The 21,436-nt window shown below is 42.6% G+C and overlaps 1 protein-coding gene across 1 annotated transcript in view; it reads right to left on the bottom strand.

Moving 5' to 3' along the window:
• LOC111139896 (nuclear RNA export factor 2-like) overlaps positions 1-21,436 on the bottom strand; it is a 121,717-nt gene that overhangs the window by 98,400 nt on the left and 1,881 nt on the right. The window contains 11 exon segments of the mRNA XM_022492322.1: positions 362-398; positions 1,795-1,904; positions 2,082-2,189; positions 2,310-2,398; positions 2,545-2,614; positions 2,735-2,815; positions 2,932-3,036; positions 3,151-3,234; positions 3,539-3,692; positions 3,927-4,110; positions 14,826-14,971. Of these exon segments, the coding sequence (XP_022348030.1) occupies positions 362-398; positions 1,795-1,904; positions 2,082-2,189; positions 2,310-2,398; positions 2,545-2,614; positions 2,735-2,815; positions 2,932-3,036; positions 3,151-3,234; positions 3,539-3,692; positions 3,927-4,110; positions 14,826-14,971 (1,168 nt within the window).

Here is a 21,436-nt window from a genome sequence, read left to right on the forward strand (position 1 = left end):
AGAAGTCAGCAGTGGAGACCAGGGAGGTGGCCCTGGATGATCAGGGGAAAAGATGAGCCCAAGAGAGGGTGAGGGTCAGAGATTAGGTATGAAAGCGCACTGGAAATTACATGGACAAGATTAGAGTGTGTGTCTTCAACATGACGTCTGAAAAGTACTTTTTTCTGGTGTGTGTGTGTGTGTGTACACACGCACACATTTTTCCAGAGAGCATATTCATGTCATTTTTAGGAGTCCTGGTACCCTAAAATGGAAAAGGGTCTGACACAAACATGTAATCTAGAGAAGACCCAAAGAGCTTGAGAGCAGGTGTGGTGGTGATCAATGTTAGTAAGAGACAATGATGAGTGTAGTCACTTACCAGGCGTAACAACTTAGGAAAACAATCCTTGATGGCACTGTCCAAAATCCAAAATAGAAAGAAGTGACTGATAGGTCAGGGTTGCCAAGCCTCCCTCCTACCCTTTCTCTCCCTTCCCCCACCCCTCCTTTCCACTGGGTAGCTTCCACCTAGACTGCCCTGACTCCCTTCTTCAGTGCCACAAGAAGCAACATGTGGAGCCCAGGCTCCAGGGCTGCCTTCCCCTCCCTGCTTCCCTTCCTTCCTCCAAATCCCCACTGAATACTCTAGAGAGAAGAGGGAATGGAGTGGGAGCCCAGTGCTCTGCTACATCACTAGGGGTATAGCATTCTGCAGGACCATGATACCCCCCCCCAGGGATGGCCCAGAATGTTGGGGCAGGGAGGTGAGTGAGGCAAGGCCCAGGAGGCAGGGAGGGGGAGGGAGGGGGATGAAGACAGAAGAGGGAGTAAAGGTAGGAAGGGAGAGGTGGGAGAGACATAGGGGAACCAGAGACAAAGGAGGAAGAGAATGCAAAACAAAGGGAAGGGAAAGGGGCTCTACCACAGTGGTGGGGATCAGGAGGAAGAGAGAAGAAGGGGGAAATGGCTCCCTGGCTGCAGTCCTTTCCTGCATCTGCCTTGGCTGGCCCTGGCACCCAAGGTAGTAATGGAAAACCTGCAGGTATTGGTTGGGCTGGGGGCCCATTGCATGCTGGCTGAAATTTTGTCACCTGTGTGGGCTCAGCCTGAGCCAGGCATGGGAAATGAGGCAGCCACGGGGGCAGGAGACCTTCCCTGGAGGGAGTAGAGGGTCAAGCCCCAGATCAGCATGGAGCTGAGGGTCTGTGGCCCCCTCTTTTGATCACCACCTTCCCTCCTGATGGCCCCTGTGCACCTGTGCCTGTCTCTTTTGGTTCCTGGCCTGAGGAAATGTACCTATGCTGGGCTACCCAGGGCTTTTCTGAAAGACCAATTGTGATGATGTGATGTGTGGAGGGAAGGGAGGAGGAAAGTGCTTCTGAGAGGAGGTCCCCTCTCAGAACAAGGGAGGGAAGTCCCATCTTAGCAGGGAGTAGGAAAGCCTGTCTCGGCATGAGGCCCCAGGCTGGAGGACCCTTCTCAGTCCAGGGCACCAGCATCTGGCTCAAGGCTGGTCACTCCTGGTCCTGGGGAAGAGGAGGAGCCCTGCTTCCTGGAGCACACTCTTGGAGGGCATGCTAAAGAACACTGAATGCAGAGAGGTGGAAAGAGACCCCAGACCAGGAGAACAGGTGAGCAGGTCAGAGGAAGGAAACTCCTTACAGGTGAGGGACAGGGAGAGAGGAGAAGGTGGGGCCTACAGTCATTCCCGAGGACCAGGGCTGCAGCTTCCTGCATACATGCATTCTCAGGGACAGTTCAGGCTCCCAGGCCCAAAGGTCCCCAGGAAGGGTGACAGGGGTTCACACTGACCTTATGTAGGTGGGCTGGTCTGGAAAGGTGTCACACAAGGGGTTCCCTTCTAGCCAAAGCTCTTCAAGCTCTAGCCCTTTCATCTTGTTTATCTCCCACACCACGTTCAGCTGAGAAGTACGGGGAAGAAACAGGAAAAGAGTCCCAGGGAAAGGGACACACACAGGCCCCGACACCCCCAGCCCCCACCTTTCCACAGAGGTACCTTATCCTGCCTCCTGCCACTACTCTGATGAGCACTACCACCCACTGTCAACCCCAAATTTGATCAGGCTCCCCCTTCTCACCTCATTTTTGGAGAGATTCAGGATCTTGACTGTGGGGACCATCTCTATGATGTCAGACAGGCCATCCAGCCCATACAGTTTGTTGTGGCTCAAGTTCAAGGACAACAGCTGTTGGTGAAGAAGAGTTAGAGTGACAGTTACTATCTAGGGCCTCAGAGACAACTCTGTCCTCCACCCCATGTGTTCCACCCCCTACCATTAATAACAGCACTGGGCCTAAGCTCTCACCTCGGGGTAATTTTCTTCTATGATCTGCAGGGTGGCAGCCATGCAGTTTCTTCGGTTCAGGATTATATCTATATCATGGCCCACCAAGTCTTCAGGAAGCCGAGAGGAGGCAATCAGAAGGCTGAGAGCGGTCCAGGACCAGCCCAAACCCTCCCCACATCGCCATCCCTCAGTCTCCCTCCCAGAAAGATCCCTGTGCCCTCACCTACCCTAGAATTACTGCTGTCAAGTGTACCTGGGTCAAAGCGGAGACTCTGGAGGTCAAGAGCTTGCTGGGAGATGTCATAGCGTTTGCTCATGGTCAGCTGCAGAGAGAGATGCAGAGAGCCACTGGGAGGCTCTGGTGGGGATAGGGAAATCAGGGGCTGGAGGAAGAAGAGGTGGGTCTGGGTGTGGGCACGCAATGGGCCTTGAGTCTGCATTACCTTTAGCTGCTCCATTTCTTCTGGCTCCAACTTATACCTCACAGAGTAGGGTACAGAGGAGGGATTGACAAAGATAGATATCTGCAGGAAGGAGAGGTGGGGTAAACACCAAGAACTTTCATTCCAGAGAAGATGACCAGCCCCTGCCCTGTCTTCCTGCCCCAGGACTAGGGAGAGGTAATGCCCTCAACACATACCTTTCGGTTCTCCTCATCATAAATCTTGTAGCTGACACCCTTCAGTGCAGCAGCAGTGCCAACACCCTGGACAAAGAACCGAGCCTGGTTTTTCACGTAGTGAAACTGCAGGAGGGGGAGGCAACAATAATTTTGGAGGATAGAGTCTTCTGGCTCAGTTGGCTTCCCCCACCCACACTTCCCTGTGCCCACTCATCTGGCTTCACCATCCTCTCTTACATCCACTGGAGTGAAGGGGACACTGCAATGGCTCTGGATTGAATTAATTAGCCATGTCTTGTCATACTTTCTCCCATAGGGAATCTAAAGGTGAGAAGAAGGGATGGGAGTGAGGAGAGACAACATAGAATTAAAGCTAGAAACAGACCCAACAGCGTTCTTATCTGACCTTCTATTGAGCTGCATAGGACTTTGAAAGAAGGGACCACTGGCATTATTTCTTATTTTCATGCCAGATATGGATTTCCTAGACCCTCCGATGGAGAAGAGAAATCTCCATTGGAAAGCTCTCCTCCAAATAATTGACGTAAGGTTGTTTAATGTGCTCTTCCTTTTTTATAAGGTTCCAGGATATTCTACCTAATGCAGACCTTGCCAAGACACTCACGGTGATCTTGAACCAGCTCCCTGGGTTTCCGTCTTGTGTGTTCTCCCCCACTCCTCTCCTTGGAGTTTTTCTATCTCTCCACACAGTAATATGGATATGGCCTTCATTTTGCCATTTCACTCTCCTCTTGTCATGCCGGGTGCTATAGGGAGTGCTGTGGAGGGGAAGAGGAAAGACAGAGGTAGGGCCATAAATGCTAAGAAAGTCTTCTTCTATACACCCTCACCTCTCTGGTCACCAGGACTACAATTAGGATCGCTTAACCATTATTCCACTTCTGGCTTTCTTCAGGCTTCCAGTGAAAGAAGAAAAAGAAGACCAGGGAGAGTGAAAGAGTCGCATAGTCCCAGGGGCTGCTACATGCAAGCCAGTCTGCCCCGTCACTTACTGTCTTATTTGGGGGTCCTCCCAGGCATCTCTCATCAGCACACTTCCATCATCCTCCTGGAGGTGTGAAGGCTGAGGCTCATATCCACCACGTTCATAACGAGGATTCCTCCTGCCAAAATTACCTCGGAGAGAACTCCAAACATTCTTTCTTCCTTGAGGTGAGCTATCACCATCATTGTATTCTCAAAAGGGGAACAAAAATACAAGTTTGAAGACACATCAGTGGTCCACTTACCATGTACCCATCTTAGGCTAACACCATGGTAGGGCAAGCAAAGTGTTAACCTGCCTTAAGGGTCCAATCCCCCAAACCCCAGAAAGGAAACTCCTCTGCTTGTCCAGATAGGAGAGCCTTATTTGACAGATGGCACCATCGGGGAGGATCTTGGGGGAGGAGGAGGAGGAGGAGGAGGAGGAGGAGGAGGAGGAGGAAACTGTATTGAACCTTTTAAAGAATGAAGCAGGATTTATAAAAAACAGAGAATCTGTGCATCCATGGGTTAGCCTGGAAACCAGCCATACACAAGGAAGACATCTGAATAGTACCTTCTCTCAGGCCTGTCTAAAAACCACACCAATACCAGGGTGGCAATCTCTCTCATGCTTCCCAAATTCAATCAGCCACCAAACTGATCCCACTAACAATCAGCAAGCTGTCCTTCCTTTGCTGGTGTACTTCAACTTTTAATGTCAGGTGGGACTGATGTAACAGCCTCCTAAGCTGTCCCCCTCCCTCCAGCCTTGTTGTCAACAATACTCGGTTTGAAATATCCAGAGTGAGTTTTCTTTTTGCCCACCCTGAAATGCCTTTCAGCTGAGGGGACAACTCTTCCTAACCTCAGCTCCTCTATAACAAGGATCTGAATGACAAACTGGGATAATACGTCAACTACCATTTCCAAGTGTGTAGGGATTCTTCCTTTCTCATTCTATTATTGATTTCTAACATGGGTCCATTATGGTTGGAGAACGTGCTCTGTGTGATTTCAATTCTTTTAAAATTTGCTGAAGTTTGTTTGATGGTCCAGGAGATGATCTAGCTTGATGAATATTAAAGGAAAAACTCATACATTGAAAGGAGGAAATAACAGCTCATGGTCAGCATATGGCGTATGGGGGTGTCAGAGTCATCTTTGAGAACTGACATTACTTCAGAAATAACGTTGTCAAGGGGAAAGTGTTAAAAGTGAGCCAGCTAACAGCTACAGCAGTCCTCAGACTGACCAGCTAAGTTGGGTGCCTAAACAGGGCCAGAGGCCTCCCTCATCAAGGTGAATCAGACAGGAGCAATCTCAAGCATAGCCTTGTTTTGGGAATCTCACAGGAGAGTGGGCATGTGATTAAAAAGCCAGAGAGACCACGCACACACACGTGCGTGTGCATGCATGTCCACTTACTGAAGGGTTGCATCTCAGCACGATCCCTGTCTCACCGTTGTTCTGACAAAATCAAAGCCAGGAGCATCGGAAATCAGCTGGTGCCTCTTCCCCAGGCTGCCTGGGATCCCCCTCCGTCTCTACCACAGTATTAACTGATCCTCCCGTGAAGAAACGGTCGTGAGTATCCTTTATGACATCATGTGTGTTCACATGGTACTTACTTCCTGTGTCGGTTTGGAATTCTGCCTACATCATTGCTATGCCGTTGAGTACATGGCAGGGGCATCCCTGCTATGGTAGGAAAAGAACAGGGTGAGAAGTAAACCAACACTTTCCCAGCAGCAACCAACATTTGCTCAGTGTTGGGCAGACTCACTAGAGTTTTTTGACCTCCTCACAGAAGTCCAAAAATGATTGTATCCACAGTCCCTTTCCAGATCATGACTATTAGGCTCACAGGGGTTAGGTACATTTCCCAGGATTCCTCAGCCAAGACAGTGGTGGAACAGAAATTGTGTCCTCACCTATTGGTCTGCCTCCACATCCTAAGTGTTCCTCCAGCTAGTGTGCTGGTTCTCCTTTAATGGTGGACTTTCAGGTCTCAAGGACAGATTTCTGTGAGCAGACAAGGGATGATATTTTGTGAGCAGGTGTTAGTCACTCTTGTTTGGGTGGGTCCAGGTACCTTGGACCAAGTGGAGATATCGGTCTTGAACTAGATGAAGAAATCTGTTTGGATCACAGCATTTGCCGATTAGGAGTCACTTTGAGGTGGCAGTGTCTGGCATATACTGGGGCCTAATTAGTATTCATTAAGTGAATGTTGTAGATTTGGGATCAACAAAGCCACTTTTGAGAATCCATACATCTCAACCGTTTCTACCCACATCTATTTATTCCGGGGTGGGGGGGAAAGGGCTGCAGAACTGTTTCATAAACTGCTTGTAAAACTACCATGTGTTGAATTTGTCCTTTGCAAAAATAGTATTTTTCACTAGTGTACAGTTAGAAATAGAGTGAATTACCCCCCTCCTGATTAATGCTAAAACTACTGCTTTTCTGACCAGAGCAAGAGAGGCTTTTGCAAATGGGTCACAGAAGTAAGGAGAGGCTTTCCTTAAATCTAGCAGATATAGCTTCCTGGGTGCCTGGTATGTGTAAGAAGAGTGTTCTGGGCCTACACACATGTCTGTGGGTGCTCAGCTTTGTGACAGCCAGTATCGTACTTGTCTCAGAGCAAAGCAAGAGTGTGTGCATGAGCATGTGTGTGTGTCTGTGTGTCTGTGTCTGTGTGTGTGTGCGCATGCGCGTGCGCGAGTATGTGCTAATAGTTTATGTTTTACATTTGCACAATTAGACTACAGATACATGTATTTCAAATCATGCTGGAAAGTGCATTGCCACACAAAACTGGACACAAACGTACATTTTCTTTTCATGTAACATATACCATATATACCCAATTTTTGCTTCTTGTTTTTAATACGCCCTTTATTTTATTTTTTTTCTACATCTTAGCCTTTTAATATTTCGATTGATTCTCAAATTTAAAGTATTAGAATTCTCCATACAAGGTATTGCTAATGGTGGAGGCCAAATTACCCAGTGGAGCATGGCTTGGGATTTAGGGCAGTTCTAAGATTTGTGTCTGTGCTCTATAGCTTCCCAGAAGAAGCACATAAATATTTTAAATTATAAGAGACAATTTCCTAAGCATATTTACACCAACATACTTCTCCACTAACAGTGTAGGAGAGTCTAATTTCCTAGAATATGTTTAACCATTCAGAAGTCATGCTTATGCTTTGACCCAGACATTTCACTTTTTAAAATTTATCATACAAAATATTTTCTGCCAAAATATATACCTATAATTATATGGCTGTGGATTACAGGCTCTTTCCCCCCTTTTTAAGCCCATCTTTGTTGAGGTATAATTGACGTCTCGCACTGTGTATGTTTAAGGATCACAGCATAATGATTCTACTTACATAAATAATTACCACAATTACTTACACATCCATCATCTCATATAGATGCAAAAAGTAAAGTAAATGGGGGCACCCGGGAGACTCAGTCATTAAGCTCCTGCCTTTGTTCGGCTCAGGTCATGATCCCAGGATCCTGGGATCGAGCCCCACATCGGTCTCCCTGCTCTGCAGGAAGCCTGCTTCTCCCTCTCCCACTCCCCCTGCTTGTGTTCCTTCTCTTGCTGTTCCTCTCTCTCTCTCTCTCTCTCTCTCTCTCTCTCTCGTCTAATAAATAAATAAATAAATAAATAAATAAAATCTTTGAAAAAAAGTGAAGCAAGTGAAAAAGACGTAAAAGATTTTTCCTTGTGATGAGAAATCTTAGGATTTACTCTCTTAACACCTTTCAAATATACCATGAAGCAGTATTAACTATGGTCATCATGTTGTACATCATACTCCTAATACTTATTTCTCTTAGGACTGGAAGTTTGTGCTTTTCTGAAAGTTTTAGTTTTAATTCCAGTATAGTTAACATACAGTGTTATATTAGTTTCAGGTGTACAATATAGTAATTCCACAGTTCCATACATCACCCAGTGTTCATCACGGCAAGTGCACTCCTTAATCCCCATCACCTAATTCACCCATCCCCCACCTCCCCACCTCCCCTCTGGTAACCATCAGGTTTTTCTCTATAGTTAAGGGTCTGTTTCTCTCTCTCTCCTCTCTCTCGTTTCACTCTCTCTATGTCTCCCCCTCTCATTTTTTTAACCTTTCCTTATTTCTTTTGTTTTCTAGATTCCACGTATAAGTGAAATCATGTGGTATTAGTCTTCTCTGACTGACTTACTTTGCTTAGCATTATACTCTGTAGCTCCATCCATGTCGTCGTAAATGGCATGATTTCATTCTTCTTTACAGGCTCTTTGACACAGAAAGACAATGGGATCTGGGAGTGGCTGATATTGACAGAAGAAGAGTAGAAATGGTTGTCTCTCAAATCAAGGATGGGAAAGAAGGGGGCATAGGTATGTGACATATGGAGTAAAAAGGCCAAGGGATGGATGTCTGGGCCAGAAAGGTGAGGGTGATCATTGGGAAGAGAATGCAACACAAGTAGAAAAAGTCTCTGAGGAACTGGATGCATCCTGGTGTTACATGCCCCACTGGAAACCTTCCTTTCTTTTCACACATATCTTTCTGTCTCTGTTACTTTGTCTTCATGTTGAATGCCAGGGAAACAGTTCCCACACAGTCTGAGAAAGGAGAGATGGTACAGGGGAACAGTGTGCAAAATTGGGTCTCTTGGACAGAGGGCTGGAGTTCAGGTCATGCTGGTCCCAGATACCACATCCATCATTGGCCATTGGACTTTGAGTCCCAGTACTCATTTCAGCCCTAACACGGAGTCACACATTATTGGTTAAGGGCATTGGATTTGAGGTCAGATCAACCAGGTTTTGAATCCTGGGGCTAATGTCTGTGGTCCAGGGCAAGTAACTTTGACTTCATGGTGACTCACCTTTTTTTTTTTTTTAATTTTTATTTATTTATTTTTTAAATTTCTTCTCAGTGTTCCACAATTCATTGTTTATGCACCACACCCAGTGCTCCATGCAATACGTGCCCTCCATAATACCCACCACCAGGCTCATCCAACCTCCCACTCCCCTTCCCTCCAAAACCCTCAGTTTGTTTCTCAGGTGACTCACCTTATTTTTTCCTTTAAATTGAGGGTAGTGATAGTTTCGACCTCGTGAGAAAATTGTGAGAACTGAGCTAATTCTGGCAATACAGGCAAAGCCCCTGGAGAAATGCCTGGGACCCAACAAGCACCACAAATAAGCTAGTCATTACTAGGTCCGGAACTTAGTACAATGGCTGAGGCTTAGTAAGAGATGAATGTGTGTTAACTGCATTTGTTGTTACACGAAGGAAAACAGATGGGTGAATGGAGGCAAGTTGTAGTGTCAGCTATTCACATACTTTATAAAGTGGCAATGGTTAAACAGGGCAGCCCGGGTGGGAAATAACCTGATACACTATTTCAGGGAACCAAAATTAAAAGATCACAGACTGAAACAGGCATATGGAAGGACTAGGTAGGGGGCTTAAGTTCCCATTTCCACAATTTGGGCAAGAGAACCATTATTGTTCAAGAAACGGTTCAGGCTTGGGGCGCCTGGGTGGCTCAGTGGGTTAAGCCTCTGCCTTCGGCTCAGGTCATGATCTCAGGGTCCTGGGATCGAGCCCCACATTGGGCTCTCTGCTCGGCGGGGAGCCTGCTTCCCCCTCTCTCTCTCTGCCTGCCTCTGCCTACTTGTGATCTCTCTGTCAGATAAATAAATAAAATCTTAAAAAAAAAAAAAAAGAAACAGTTCAGGCTTGAGTGGTAGGTTACAAAAAGCAAAGAAGACTATCCCTTGCAGCACATGATACAATCTGAAAAGAGGAAAAGTCAGGATATAAAACTGTATATTACCGTATGGTTCCTCAGAAGAAGATATTAACAAATGTTTATGTTTTTTTATGCGCAAATGTAAACATAAAGAAGTCAGGGTAAAAGAACATGTGAGAATGTCAACCGTATTTATAAATGGGTGGTTGGAACGCCCAAAAGTGATGCTTTCATGTTGATGTTTTATGTGCATAAAAGGGTGTTTGTGCCTGGGTCACGGTGTTTTCAGGTGTTGGGGGTGGGGGAGCGGTGGGAAGCACTATTCTTACCATTATGCAACACAATAGGAGTAATCGATTGTTTATAAGCAGATGTATCTTCTCACTGATTAACAAGCAGTATCACCTTAGACAATTCACCCAGCTTCTCCTGATCCCAGCTCCTTATACGTAAGTAATAATCGGAGCTTAGGTCTAACCGCCACCTTAGCAAGATATGGAACATATACCACACCCCAAATGGTTCCCAGCTAATCTCCTCTTCATCCTCCGGCTGCATGCAAACCTTGATCTGCTCTCAGTCTCTCTATATTAGTTTTCCCTGTCCTAGAATTTCATACAAATGGAATCACGCATCCTGTACTCCTCTGTGCCTGGCTTTTTAAACTCAGCATTTTTAAAAGATCCATCCATGCCCTTGACTTTTCATTGCTAAGCAGTATCCCATTGATCGATTTGTTTACCTTTAAGGTTGTTTTAAGGAAGTTACAGGAGGAAGTGAAAGCAGTTCCTTGTGTTCAATCACCATCTTCTTGGTCAGTCTTCTGTTCTTATATAATGATATCATTTCATCCTTTGTCACTCTTTTATCACTCTGAGGAAATATTATCTTACAGTCTTTTTTACCCTTTTCTATTTTGTTTTATTCCCTCAGTGCAAATCATTTGATATTTTTGTTTGTGCTGTCCCTTCCATGCTTACCCTGAGTTGGGACTATCCCCTGCAGAGGAGGCTTCCCTGCTGAGTCAGCCCTGGGCTCAAAGGTGCTTGGCTTTAATCTATACTTTGTTCTGGCCTTGCCAGCAGTTTTGTTTCCTCTTTGATCCTATGCTGGTGGCCCCTGCTTTACCACTGTGTTTTCCCATTTCCTTTCCCTTCTTCCTTCCTTCCTTCCTTCCTTCCTTTCTTTCTTTCTTTCTTTCTTTCCTTCTTTCTTCTTTTTTAAATTTTATTTTGTGTTTTTGGTGTTCCAAGATTCATTGTTTATGCACCACACCCAGTGCTCCATGCAGTACGTGCCCTCCTTATTACCCACCACCAGGCTCACCCAAGCCCTCATCCCACTCCCCTCCAAAACCCTCAGTTTGTTTCTCAGAGTTCACAGTCTCTCCTGGTCCATCTCCTCCTCTGATTTCACCCAATTCACTTATCTCCATCTCCCCATGTCCTCCGTGTTATTCCTTATGCTCCACAAGTAAGTGAAACCATATGATAATTCACTGTCTCTGCTTGACTTATTTCACTCAGCATAATCTCCTCCAGTCCCATCCATGTTGATACAAAAGTTGGGTATTCATCCTTTCTGATGGAGGCATAATATTCCATTGTGTATATGGACCATATCTTCTTTATCCATTCGTCTGTTGAAGGGCCCCTTGGCTCTTTCCACAGTTTGGCAACTGTGGCCATTGCGGCTATGAACATTGGGGCACAGATGGCCCTTCTTTTCACTACATCTGTATCTTGCATTCCCACCAACAGTGTAAGAGGGTTCCCCTTTCTCCACATCCTCTCCAGCACTTGTTGTTTGCTGTCTTGTTAATTTCCCTTTTTTCTTTAAGAGAAATTCTCCCTTTCTCACATGGGAATCCTTATTTCATACTTTCTAGCATAGCTATATATTTATTGTTCTTAGATTACTATATGTATTTGTTATTGGAATATTATTATCCCAAAATCACAATTATAACATTTTAAAATGAAATATTGTAAAATACTTGCACTCTCATCAGTTAAATTGTTCAAGTAGTTCTCAACCTTGTTTACACACTAGAGCAACTTAAGGAGACTGAAAAAACTCACCAACACCAGGCTATACCCACAACAATTAAAGCAGAATTTGCGGTCAAAACTAGGCAACCACAGTTCTTAAACTCTTCATGTGACTGCAGTGTGCAACCAAGGTTGAAAACCACTATGTTAAAAAGCATCAGCTTTTAGGCCTGTTGGAAGCCATAGGGATGGCTGCCACCTCATTCTGCTGACTTTCTTCTCAGTGCTATTTTAGGAAGCTAGTGATTCCATTAGCTCAGGGCAGGGATTGGCAAACAGCCTGTTTTCGTATGGCCTGCAAGCTAAGAATGGCATTTAAGTATTTGAATGGTTTTCAACCAAAATCAAAAGACAAATAATGTTTCCTGAGACATGAAAAATATTTGAAATTGACATGTCCGTGTCCACAGGTAAAGTTTTATTGGAACAGAGCCATGCTGTGTCTATGGCAGCTTTTGGTCAACAATGGCAGATTTGAATAGTTCCATCACAGACTTGAAAGGCCTGTAAAGCCTCAAATATTTAGGGAAAATATTTTCAGGAAAAGACTGTTGAGCTCTGGCTTAGAGCAAGTGTCTTTAAAGCAAGTGCGCAGTAACACTTGTAAATGGCTGGAGGTCCCTTTGCATAAGCCCAGGAAGAAGATTTACTGTAGCTACTTGTGGCTTCATTGTAGGGTCTTTCCTCAGTAGTCCGTTTGCTCGTTATGTTCTGGCTCAGGTATGGGAATTGGTTAAGGGACCATCGTTTGCCATGAAGATGGCTCAAGTCACCAGATCTAGAGTTTTACTTTTATTTTATGTTCTTACATTTTTATTATAAATGAATATTTATTTATATTTCATTTATTTTTACAATGATCAAATGCAGCTTTAGAGGATGCTCAGCTATTTCAAGGTCCAAAGGATCTGTTGATCAATTAGCCACCTTCAAAGTTTGCTGTAGGTCGAACCAATCGTGTGTGTCAAATCAGTGTGCACCTTGACCCAGGAGGTTAAGTGCTTCTACTTGGCCTGTGACTCCAGGATCCCATCATCCTCACTGAAATGAGGGTGATCATGTCAACGGAAGGACCTCTAAACTCATCTGCAGCCTGTACCACTTAGTCACTTCAGAACACTTCAAAGGTAGGTGCCCTCCTCATCAATATGTTTCTCTGTGCTGTGGGAAAAGGTACGTCCTCTGAGTCCCTAAAAGCATCTGCTTGTTTCACTGACACATTTATATCAAAGGCATTTCAATTCATGTGACCATGGGTGAAAACTCAGCAACTCTTTCACCATCATGTACCATAGAATACCAGTATTTTATCTTCTAATGTCAGTTGGATTCTCACCATCTTCAGATCCACCTAGGTCAGATAACCCATCCCAGATCCCCATTTTTTTTCAGGGCCATTTGCTTACAACCCATTTTGGTTTCAAGTACTCTACTAATCAAGGTTCCTACTTGCCTGCACTAGAATTCACTCTAACTATTTTATAAAAATGAGACATCTTTAATAAAATATATTACATGGCTTACAAAAACTCTACAGGGGCCAGAAAAGCAAGTCTGTATGCAGTACAGTCATGGGAAGCCACTCATGCTGCAGGTCTGTTATAGTTGAAACACCACTGCTGCTTGCCTGCTAATTGACATGTATGACAGAAACTGAATTCTAGGCACTCTGCTATGGTTGCTTCACAAAAAACCGAAACCTCTCCCATTATAGATAGCTGACCATGTAATTGAGCCATATGTGGCTCCTATGGCATTCAGTTACAGCTCTAAGTCCAGGATGGTGCATATGCATGATACAACTGATATCCCATTTAGCACCCTAGCTGTAAGGGGCTCTGGTTAATGTGTATGTGTGTCACACACACACACACACACACACACACACATGCACACACACGTGCACACACACGTGCATGCATACACACACATTCCCCTTCATGTTTTTAGCTTTCTAGTCTCTATAGAATAAGAAAGCTTACAAGAGCCTTTATGAGTGTTGGGATAGTTGCCAAGGGAGCCAATTCATAGTTTGGCAGAACATTATAAATTTTGCTATGGTAAATGGTCTATTCAGAATGAAAATGGCATTTTCTATTTGTTACAATTGTTTTGTGTATATTAGTCTTACACCGAACTAACTTACTAAAGCCTATTAATTTAATTTTCTATAGCGTCCCTTGAATTTACATGAAGATAGCCATACCATTGTGACAGATTTATTTTCACTTGTACACATTTATTAATGTATGTATGTATGCATACATGCATGTTTTTGGCTTACTGTACTGCCTAGGAGATGCAGTGTGATGCTTAAAAGAAGCAGTCATATGAGTTATCTTTGTCTCCTTTTTATCCTTGAATATAATGGGCATTCAAATATCCAATACATTCTTTTATTTGTAAGAGACTGTAGAACATCAATGCTGGTGTTCTCAACCAAGACTGTCATGTCTATTTAATCCCTCTGCTGGAACATCAGATGAATGAGGAAGAGGGAATTGCAGCATTCAAGTAATGGCATCTCTATTATAAATATATGTGAACTTCATTTAAAAGGATAGCATGTGGGTACCTGGGTGGCTCAGTGGGTTAAGCCTCTACCTTTGGCTCAGGTCATGATCTCAGGGTCTTGGGATCAAGTCCCACATTGGGCTCTCTGCTCAGTGGGGAGCCTGCTTCCCCCTCTCTCTCTGCCTGCCTCTCTGCCTACTTGTGATCTCTCTGTCAAATAAATAAATAAAATCTTAAAAAAAAAAAGGGATACCAGCCAAAGTAGAAAAGAGCATGGAAGGATCATTGACTTTAAAAGCATACTTCTCTGGATTCAAATCTTGGCTCTGTCACTTATTGCTTATGTGATTTTATGCATATACTCAAACTCTCAGAGTTTCAGTTCGATCATGCAGTAGTCAGTGGTGGTGTTTGCCAAGTGTTTCCATTTCTGCCCTGTTCCAGGCACCTGTGAGAATTGCACTTCTTGTCTGAACCCCTTAGTTTACACAAGGCCATGTATGTAAGTAGCTCTAGTTAATGGGCTGGGAGTGACATGTGTTATTTCTGGGACAGAATATATGGTTGTTGGTTTGAAACCACCCAGAGACGACTTCTCAGGCATGGTAACTGACAACTTTCTAGATGGTGACTGATCCGTCAGTTCGAGTGGCCAAGTCATTCCAGTAAGAATCATCAGGCTGCCAACATGCACCAGCTTGTGGTGGATGTGCACCTGCCGTGGACATCTAAAAGGAGTGAGAAATAAGCCACTGATGTAGGGATTATCTATTTCAATGGCAAAACCCCAGCCTCTCCTGACTCACATATCTCATCCGTTAATTAAAATAATACCTTCTCAGGATTTTTCTGAGGGGTAAATTAGTTAACATATATGAAAAAATTATTTTGGTATTTCACATATAATAGGGACTCAAAACATGGCAGCTATAATTATTAAATGATAATTTCAAAACTGTTTTTTTTAAGTGTGGCATATTTGTATAAAATGAGAAGTATTATGTCTGTTGACTCTAACAGTTAAGTTGTATGTTGCTTTCTAGAGGGGGCACTATATTTGTTTCTATAGATAAGACTTCTTAATGATTTGTACTTATTTACTTATTTTTTCTTCAGCCACCACGCTATCAGAAACATGCTTAGAAACTGGGGTTATTTCTGAGGAATGAAAAACTTTGAGATTCCTATCATATTAGTGCATTATCTTTAAAAATAAACTGTGGGGGGCTGGATGGCTCAATCAGTTGTCTGCTTTTGGCTCAGATCATGATCCCAGGGTCCTGGGATGGAGCCCTGCATCTGGCTCCCTGCTTAGCAGGTAGTCTGCTTCTTTTTCTCCCTGCCCTTCCCCCACTTGCATGTTCTCTCTCTCCTTCTCTCTGTCTCTCAAATAAATAAAATCTTTAAAAAAATTAAAAATAATAATTTTTAAAAGTCCTACAGTATGGAAATTTACTTACCATACAGTCCCACACTATGCTTCACACTTCTCCAAAATAGGGCACATTTTTTGTTGTTGCTGTTTCTTTGCCCTTGTGTTTTGACGAACAAACTTGGAAATGCTGCAATGAGAGAAAAAGAAAGTGGATTATTTAAGCTACATGTAATATGAACTATCATAAGTGACAATATCCGGAGTCATGTGTCAAGAAATATTTAAATATCCTATAAATGTAAGCACAATCTTATTATTAGTCCCTCTTTACTCATTCAGTATCACCTTCATGATGTACCAAATGTGAGTATCACCAATGATTTCACCTGGTGTTTTCTTAAATCCATTCACTATTATTTTTTGAGTGAGGGAAAGAAGAGGATTCTCAACAAGGAATCTAAGAAGCAAAGGTTAGAAAATTGGGAGGAGGGGGCACCAGAAATTATTTGTGCCTGGCTAAACTACTTTAAGCCATTTAGAGACCCTAAGCACAAAAAGATTGTCACCCCACTTCCAGATGTACTTTGTAGAACTACTGAACTTCAAACTAAATATAAGAAATAAAGTACAAATCTTTAGATCATGGTTACTTTGACACTTTCCTGAAATAACACATTCTTTTTTAAAAAAATTTATTTATTTATTTGACACCGAGAGAGAGATCACGAGTAGGCAGAGAGGCAGGCAGAGAGAGAGGGGAAGCAAGCTCCCTGCTGAGCAGACAGCCTGATGTGGGGCTCGATCCCAGGACCCTGAGATCATGACCTGAGCTGAAGTCAGAGGCTTAACCCACTGAGCCACCCAGGTGCCCCTGAAATAACACATTCTTGAAAATAAACTCTCTCCTTCCCTCTTTTTCTCTCTTTCCTGTCTTCCCTCCTTCCCTTTTTTCTCTCCCTACTTCCCTCCTCTCTTTTCCATCTCCCTCTAGTTCTCCTTTGTTACTTCTCTGAGCACATGCGTAGAACGCTTGCTGGGGAAATATATCAAAGGAGTATAGAGAATCTTACAAAATCAAATAAGAGGCAGAAATTAAGATGAGATTTGGAGTCCTCTAGACAAATTGGCGTCTGGGAGGTCTTTGTTGTCTTTAATAACAACATGGTCGAAGACAGCAGAGGAGGCTGTCACACTGTACAGACAATGAATATAGCAGGCACCCCATATAGCAGGGGTAGGGCTTTAGTGTGAGAGCAGGGAAGGGGGCTCCCTCATAGCTTCCAGAGCCCTGCTACTGAGAGATGACAGACAAGTCCATGAATCCTTGCTGCCCCCTCCCTACCACCCCACTCTCTAATGCAGGACATTCTCCTCCTCCACTTCATTCTCTACAGACAATAACTCCCCTGAGTCCAGGATCAGGTCTCACACACACCCATAGGCTTTCTCTTCCAGGTGTACAAAAGTCAGGCCACATTCAGAAGTCCTTCCCCAGCCTCTACCCAACCCTTTCTCAGACCATTTGGCCAGGCCTTGACCTGAGGGTGTTTGGCTGCCTCCTCTCCAACCTCCTCTGGATAAACTTTTAGTACCTTCTGGCACTCCCCCTACCCAAGTATCACCCACTAAGGCAGGATATAAAAGTTAATGGAAAGGTTGGGATCTGAGCCAGAGTCTCATCACCCTGAGCCAGGGTGCAGACTGCAGGTCTAAAGGTCCTCTGAACCTATCAGACTGACTTCTTGCAAGGATAAGCCAGCAATAGTTCAGAATACTCCACACACACTTAAAGGGTGGACATTTGTGTGTCACATGACCCCAGGGACCATCTGACCCACCACACAGTTCAGCGGCCCTCAATCTTCACATGACCAAGAGAACTGAGTCTCATGTGACTCTATCCAGGAGCACGACCATAGGATTCACATGGCCAATAGTGATAAGGTAGCTGCATGGCTCACATGACTGCAAGAGCTTTGTGTTCTACATGTGGTAAGAACCACACTGTTGCCTACACATGGATCTTCAGAGTTTTATAGCCCACAATCTTCACATGACAGAGGCGGCTGAGCTTGACATGTACCATGGCAGGGGGAGGTATACATGACCATAGCATCTACATGACCCTAAGCAATAGGTCATTTATGTGACATCAAGGGCTGAAGATTTAACATGCTGGTAACAATTAAGGGTTACATGAGAGAAGGATCCATGTGATAGGCAGGGTTTAGGAGTCCATGATGCTCTAGTGGCTTAAAGAGTTGGATCTACCACATGACTGTGGTGGCAACAAGGCCAAAGAGACCACATGACCTTTTGAAATTAAGAGCCCATGGTGCTGACATGACAGGTACAGCTGGACCTGCCACATAACTATTGTCCACAAGATCCAACATCCACATGACCAGCAGCCTTAGGAACCCACAGAGCTCATGTGCCTGGGAGGACCTCAGTAGGGTCCAGTGACAGTAGCATTCTCCTGATCTTCATGTTCCAGGAGAATATTATCCTCAGGAGACCTGGAGACCTGAGGTTACCCATATTCCTGGTCTCCTCTGTGATGTTGGTGCCTCCAGGTGACCTTCCACAACACACAAGTTTGGGCTTTGCCTACTCCCATTGCTCTTTAATGTGTTAATTGTATGTGATTTCCCCCAATACCACTTGAAATTTAATAGATAACAAATTAACACATAATACTACAATAAGTCCTCCCAAAAACCATAATTGTGGATACACTGTAGAAACTACTGTAAGAACCTAAGAAGTAGGTACAGGTAGATGTTGATGACTTAAATTTCATGCAGTTCTAAAGGAAATTAAAACAAATCTAATGAGTTTTAATTGTTCATTTGTGGGGAATAAAAAGGTGTATAGTGATTAGTATGGTCCACGCATCTTAAAGGCATAACTCATTTAAGAGAGGTAACTCTACAGAAGAGGTACTGTTACAGAACTTTACAGATGAGGAAGTTGAAGTACAGAGGTATATAAATCACTTGCCTAAGAGGTCACAGATACTGTAGGTGGAAAACCAAGTGTTGCCCACAGGCAGTCTGGCTCTAGATTCTATGTTCTGGTCACCCACCAGGTTCCTCAACAGAAAGTAATATTAGTTCAGTCTGACTAAATTGCAAAATCTGGAAAACTAGCCCTGGTTACTGAAAAGTTGAGATCATGGGAGATTTCTTTGAAATGCCACCTAAATAATTTCAAGTACTATCAGTAATTAGACCCAAAGTTGAATCTACTTAATGAGCTTTAATTAAGGTTTATGTATAGATATAAATCTATCTCTAAAGTGTGAAATAAGTGTATGTAAGAGTAGCATATAAAATGCTTGATGTTAGTTAAAAACATTTCCTTCTTTTAAATAAACACTAAAAAGGGAAATATTGTAAAGTTTAAACATCATACCTGTCCTCTTGCTTGAATTACAGCAGTTACAAATGAGGGGAATCTGAACTCATTAGATTTTACTATATTTATATTCTGTCCGTGCCTCCCCAGAAAAGATAAATAAGGAAAATATATACTATAGGGAGATGTGTGTGTGTGTGTGTGTGTGTATGTGTGTGTATATATATATATATATATATCTGTATATATATATATATATATATTTTTTTTTTTAACCTCATTTCCACAAACACCTCTTTGTTGATTTGCATGGGAAACTGAAGCTTCATTTGCATCCCTGAAATAAATTCGATCTGATCTTTTTGGTTTGCTGGCTTAGGCAAACAATGCTATATATGTGTTGGGATTATTTTTCTAGGTCCTGCAATGTGGTATGGCTATGTAAATAAGTTAAAGAAAAGACAACAGACCAAATTTTCCACAGTGGTTAAAGTTGAGGAACTTAGTAAAGACAAGAGACTGTGTTTGTGGTTCTTCCTTGCCCTGAAGGAAGTAAATGTTGGAAGGAAAAAAATAGTAAGAGAAGATAGTATTTGTGGAGTCATAAACAAAACATAATTTGAAACTAATCAGAAGAGAAAAAGGAAAAAAAATGAAAAAGAGTGAAGAAAACCTATGGGATTTTTTTTGAGTCATTAAATGGACCCATATATGCCTGCCAGGAGGTCATGAAAGAGTAGAGACAAAGAGAAAAAATGAAAAATCTTATTTACAGAAGTAACATTGGAAACTTTCCAAATCCTTGAGTGATATGAGCATCCAAGTTCACAAAGCTCAGAAGTCTCTAAATAGTATCATCCCATGGAGGAGTACCCCAAGACACACTCTAATAACAATATCAAAGACAAGGAGAAAATTGTGAAAACAGAGAAAAGTCACTGGTGACATACAAGGGAACAGCATAAGGCAATCAGGAAATTTCTCAGAAGAAACCTTGTGGGTCAGGAGAGAGGGAAATAATAGTGCTCAAAGTGCTGGGGGAAAAATTCTGACACAACCAAGAATACTCTATTTGGAAAAGCTATCCTTTGGAAATGAAAGATAGATAAAGACTTTCCCACACAAACAAAAGCTGAGAGTTATTCCACTGGACCTTCCTTAAAAGAAATGCTACAGGAAGCTCTTCGAGTTGAAATAAAAAGACACTAGTTAGCAACATGAAAACATACCAAAATATAAAACTCATATGTAAAAGTAAGTATATAGTGAAACTTGGAACACTCAACACTGTAATAGTATAAGAGAAAAAGTATTAAATGTGAGTACAGTTGTAATAATTTGTTAATGGACACACAATATAAAAAGACATAAACTGTGACATCAATAACATAAATAAGAAGCAAGCTTAGAGTTTTTGTATTCAAAGAAAATTGATCAGCTTAAAATGGATGTTGTATCTATAAGATATTTTATATAAACATTTTGGTAACCACAAAACAAAAATCTATAGTAGCTATGCAAAGTATAAAGAGAAAGGAATCAAAGCATAGCAGTATTTTTAAAAAATAATCAGATCATAAGAGAAAATGGCAAGAAAAGAAGAAAGAAACAAAGGAGCTATAAAACAGCCAGAAAAGAAAAATGGCAACAGTAATTCTTTAATTTTCAAGAATTGATTTCTATAAAAATCAATTCTATCTTCATCAAAAGTCATAGAGAAGCTGGATGGATTTTAAAAAGAGCCAAATATATGCAGCCCACAAAAGTCTTACTGTAGCTCAAAGGACACATATAGGCTAAAAATCAAGGGTTAGAAAGAGAATGGTAACCAAAAGAAAGCAGGGGTGGCCATACTTATACAAAATAGACTTTCATTAAAAAAGTGTTGCAAGCCTCAAAGAAATTATTAGGTAATGATAAACAGGTCAGTTCACCAAGAGGATATAACAAGGATGTTTTCATATATGTATGTGTTGTTAAATGGCTAATGATTACTATAATCAAGCTAACTAGCATTTCATCACCTCATATAGTTACCTTTCTTTTTGTGATAGGACCCTTAGATCTATTCTTTTAGCAAATTTCAAAAAACAGCAATTATGAAGTACAGCTACCATGCTGTACATTAGATCTCCAGAACTTATTCATCCTGTGTAACTAAAACTTTGTATCCTTTGACCAACATCTTCTAATTTTCCCCACCCCCCAGCCTCTGGTAAATACTGTTCTACCCCAGCTTCTATAAATTCAAATTTACCAGATTTTTTTTAGATTTCACATGTAGAGGATTTCATATAGTATTCACCTTTGTGGGTCTGGCTTATTCCACTTAGCACAGTGTCCTCCAGGTTCATCCATGTTGTCACAAATGATAGCATTTCCTCCTTAATAAAGGCTGAGCAATATTCTTGTGTGTGTGTGTGTGTGTGTGTGTGTGTGTGTGTGTGTGTGTGTGTGT

The sequence above is a fragment of the Enhydra lutris genome, unplaced genomic scaffold, assembly GCF_002288905.1.
Source record: "Enhydra lutris kenyoni isolate GAN:26980312 unplaced genomic scaffold, ASM228890v2 scaffoldscaffold123, whole genome shotgun sequence".
Lineage (NCBI taxonomy): Eukaryota > Metazoa > Chordata > Mammalia > Carnivora > Mustelidae > Enhydra > Enhydra lutris.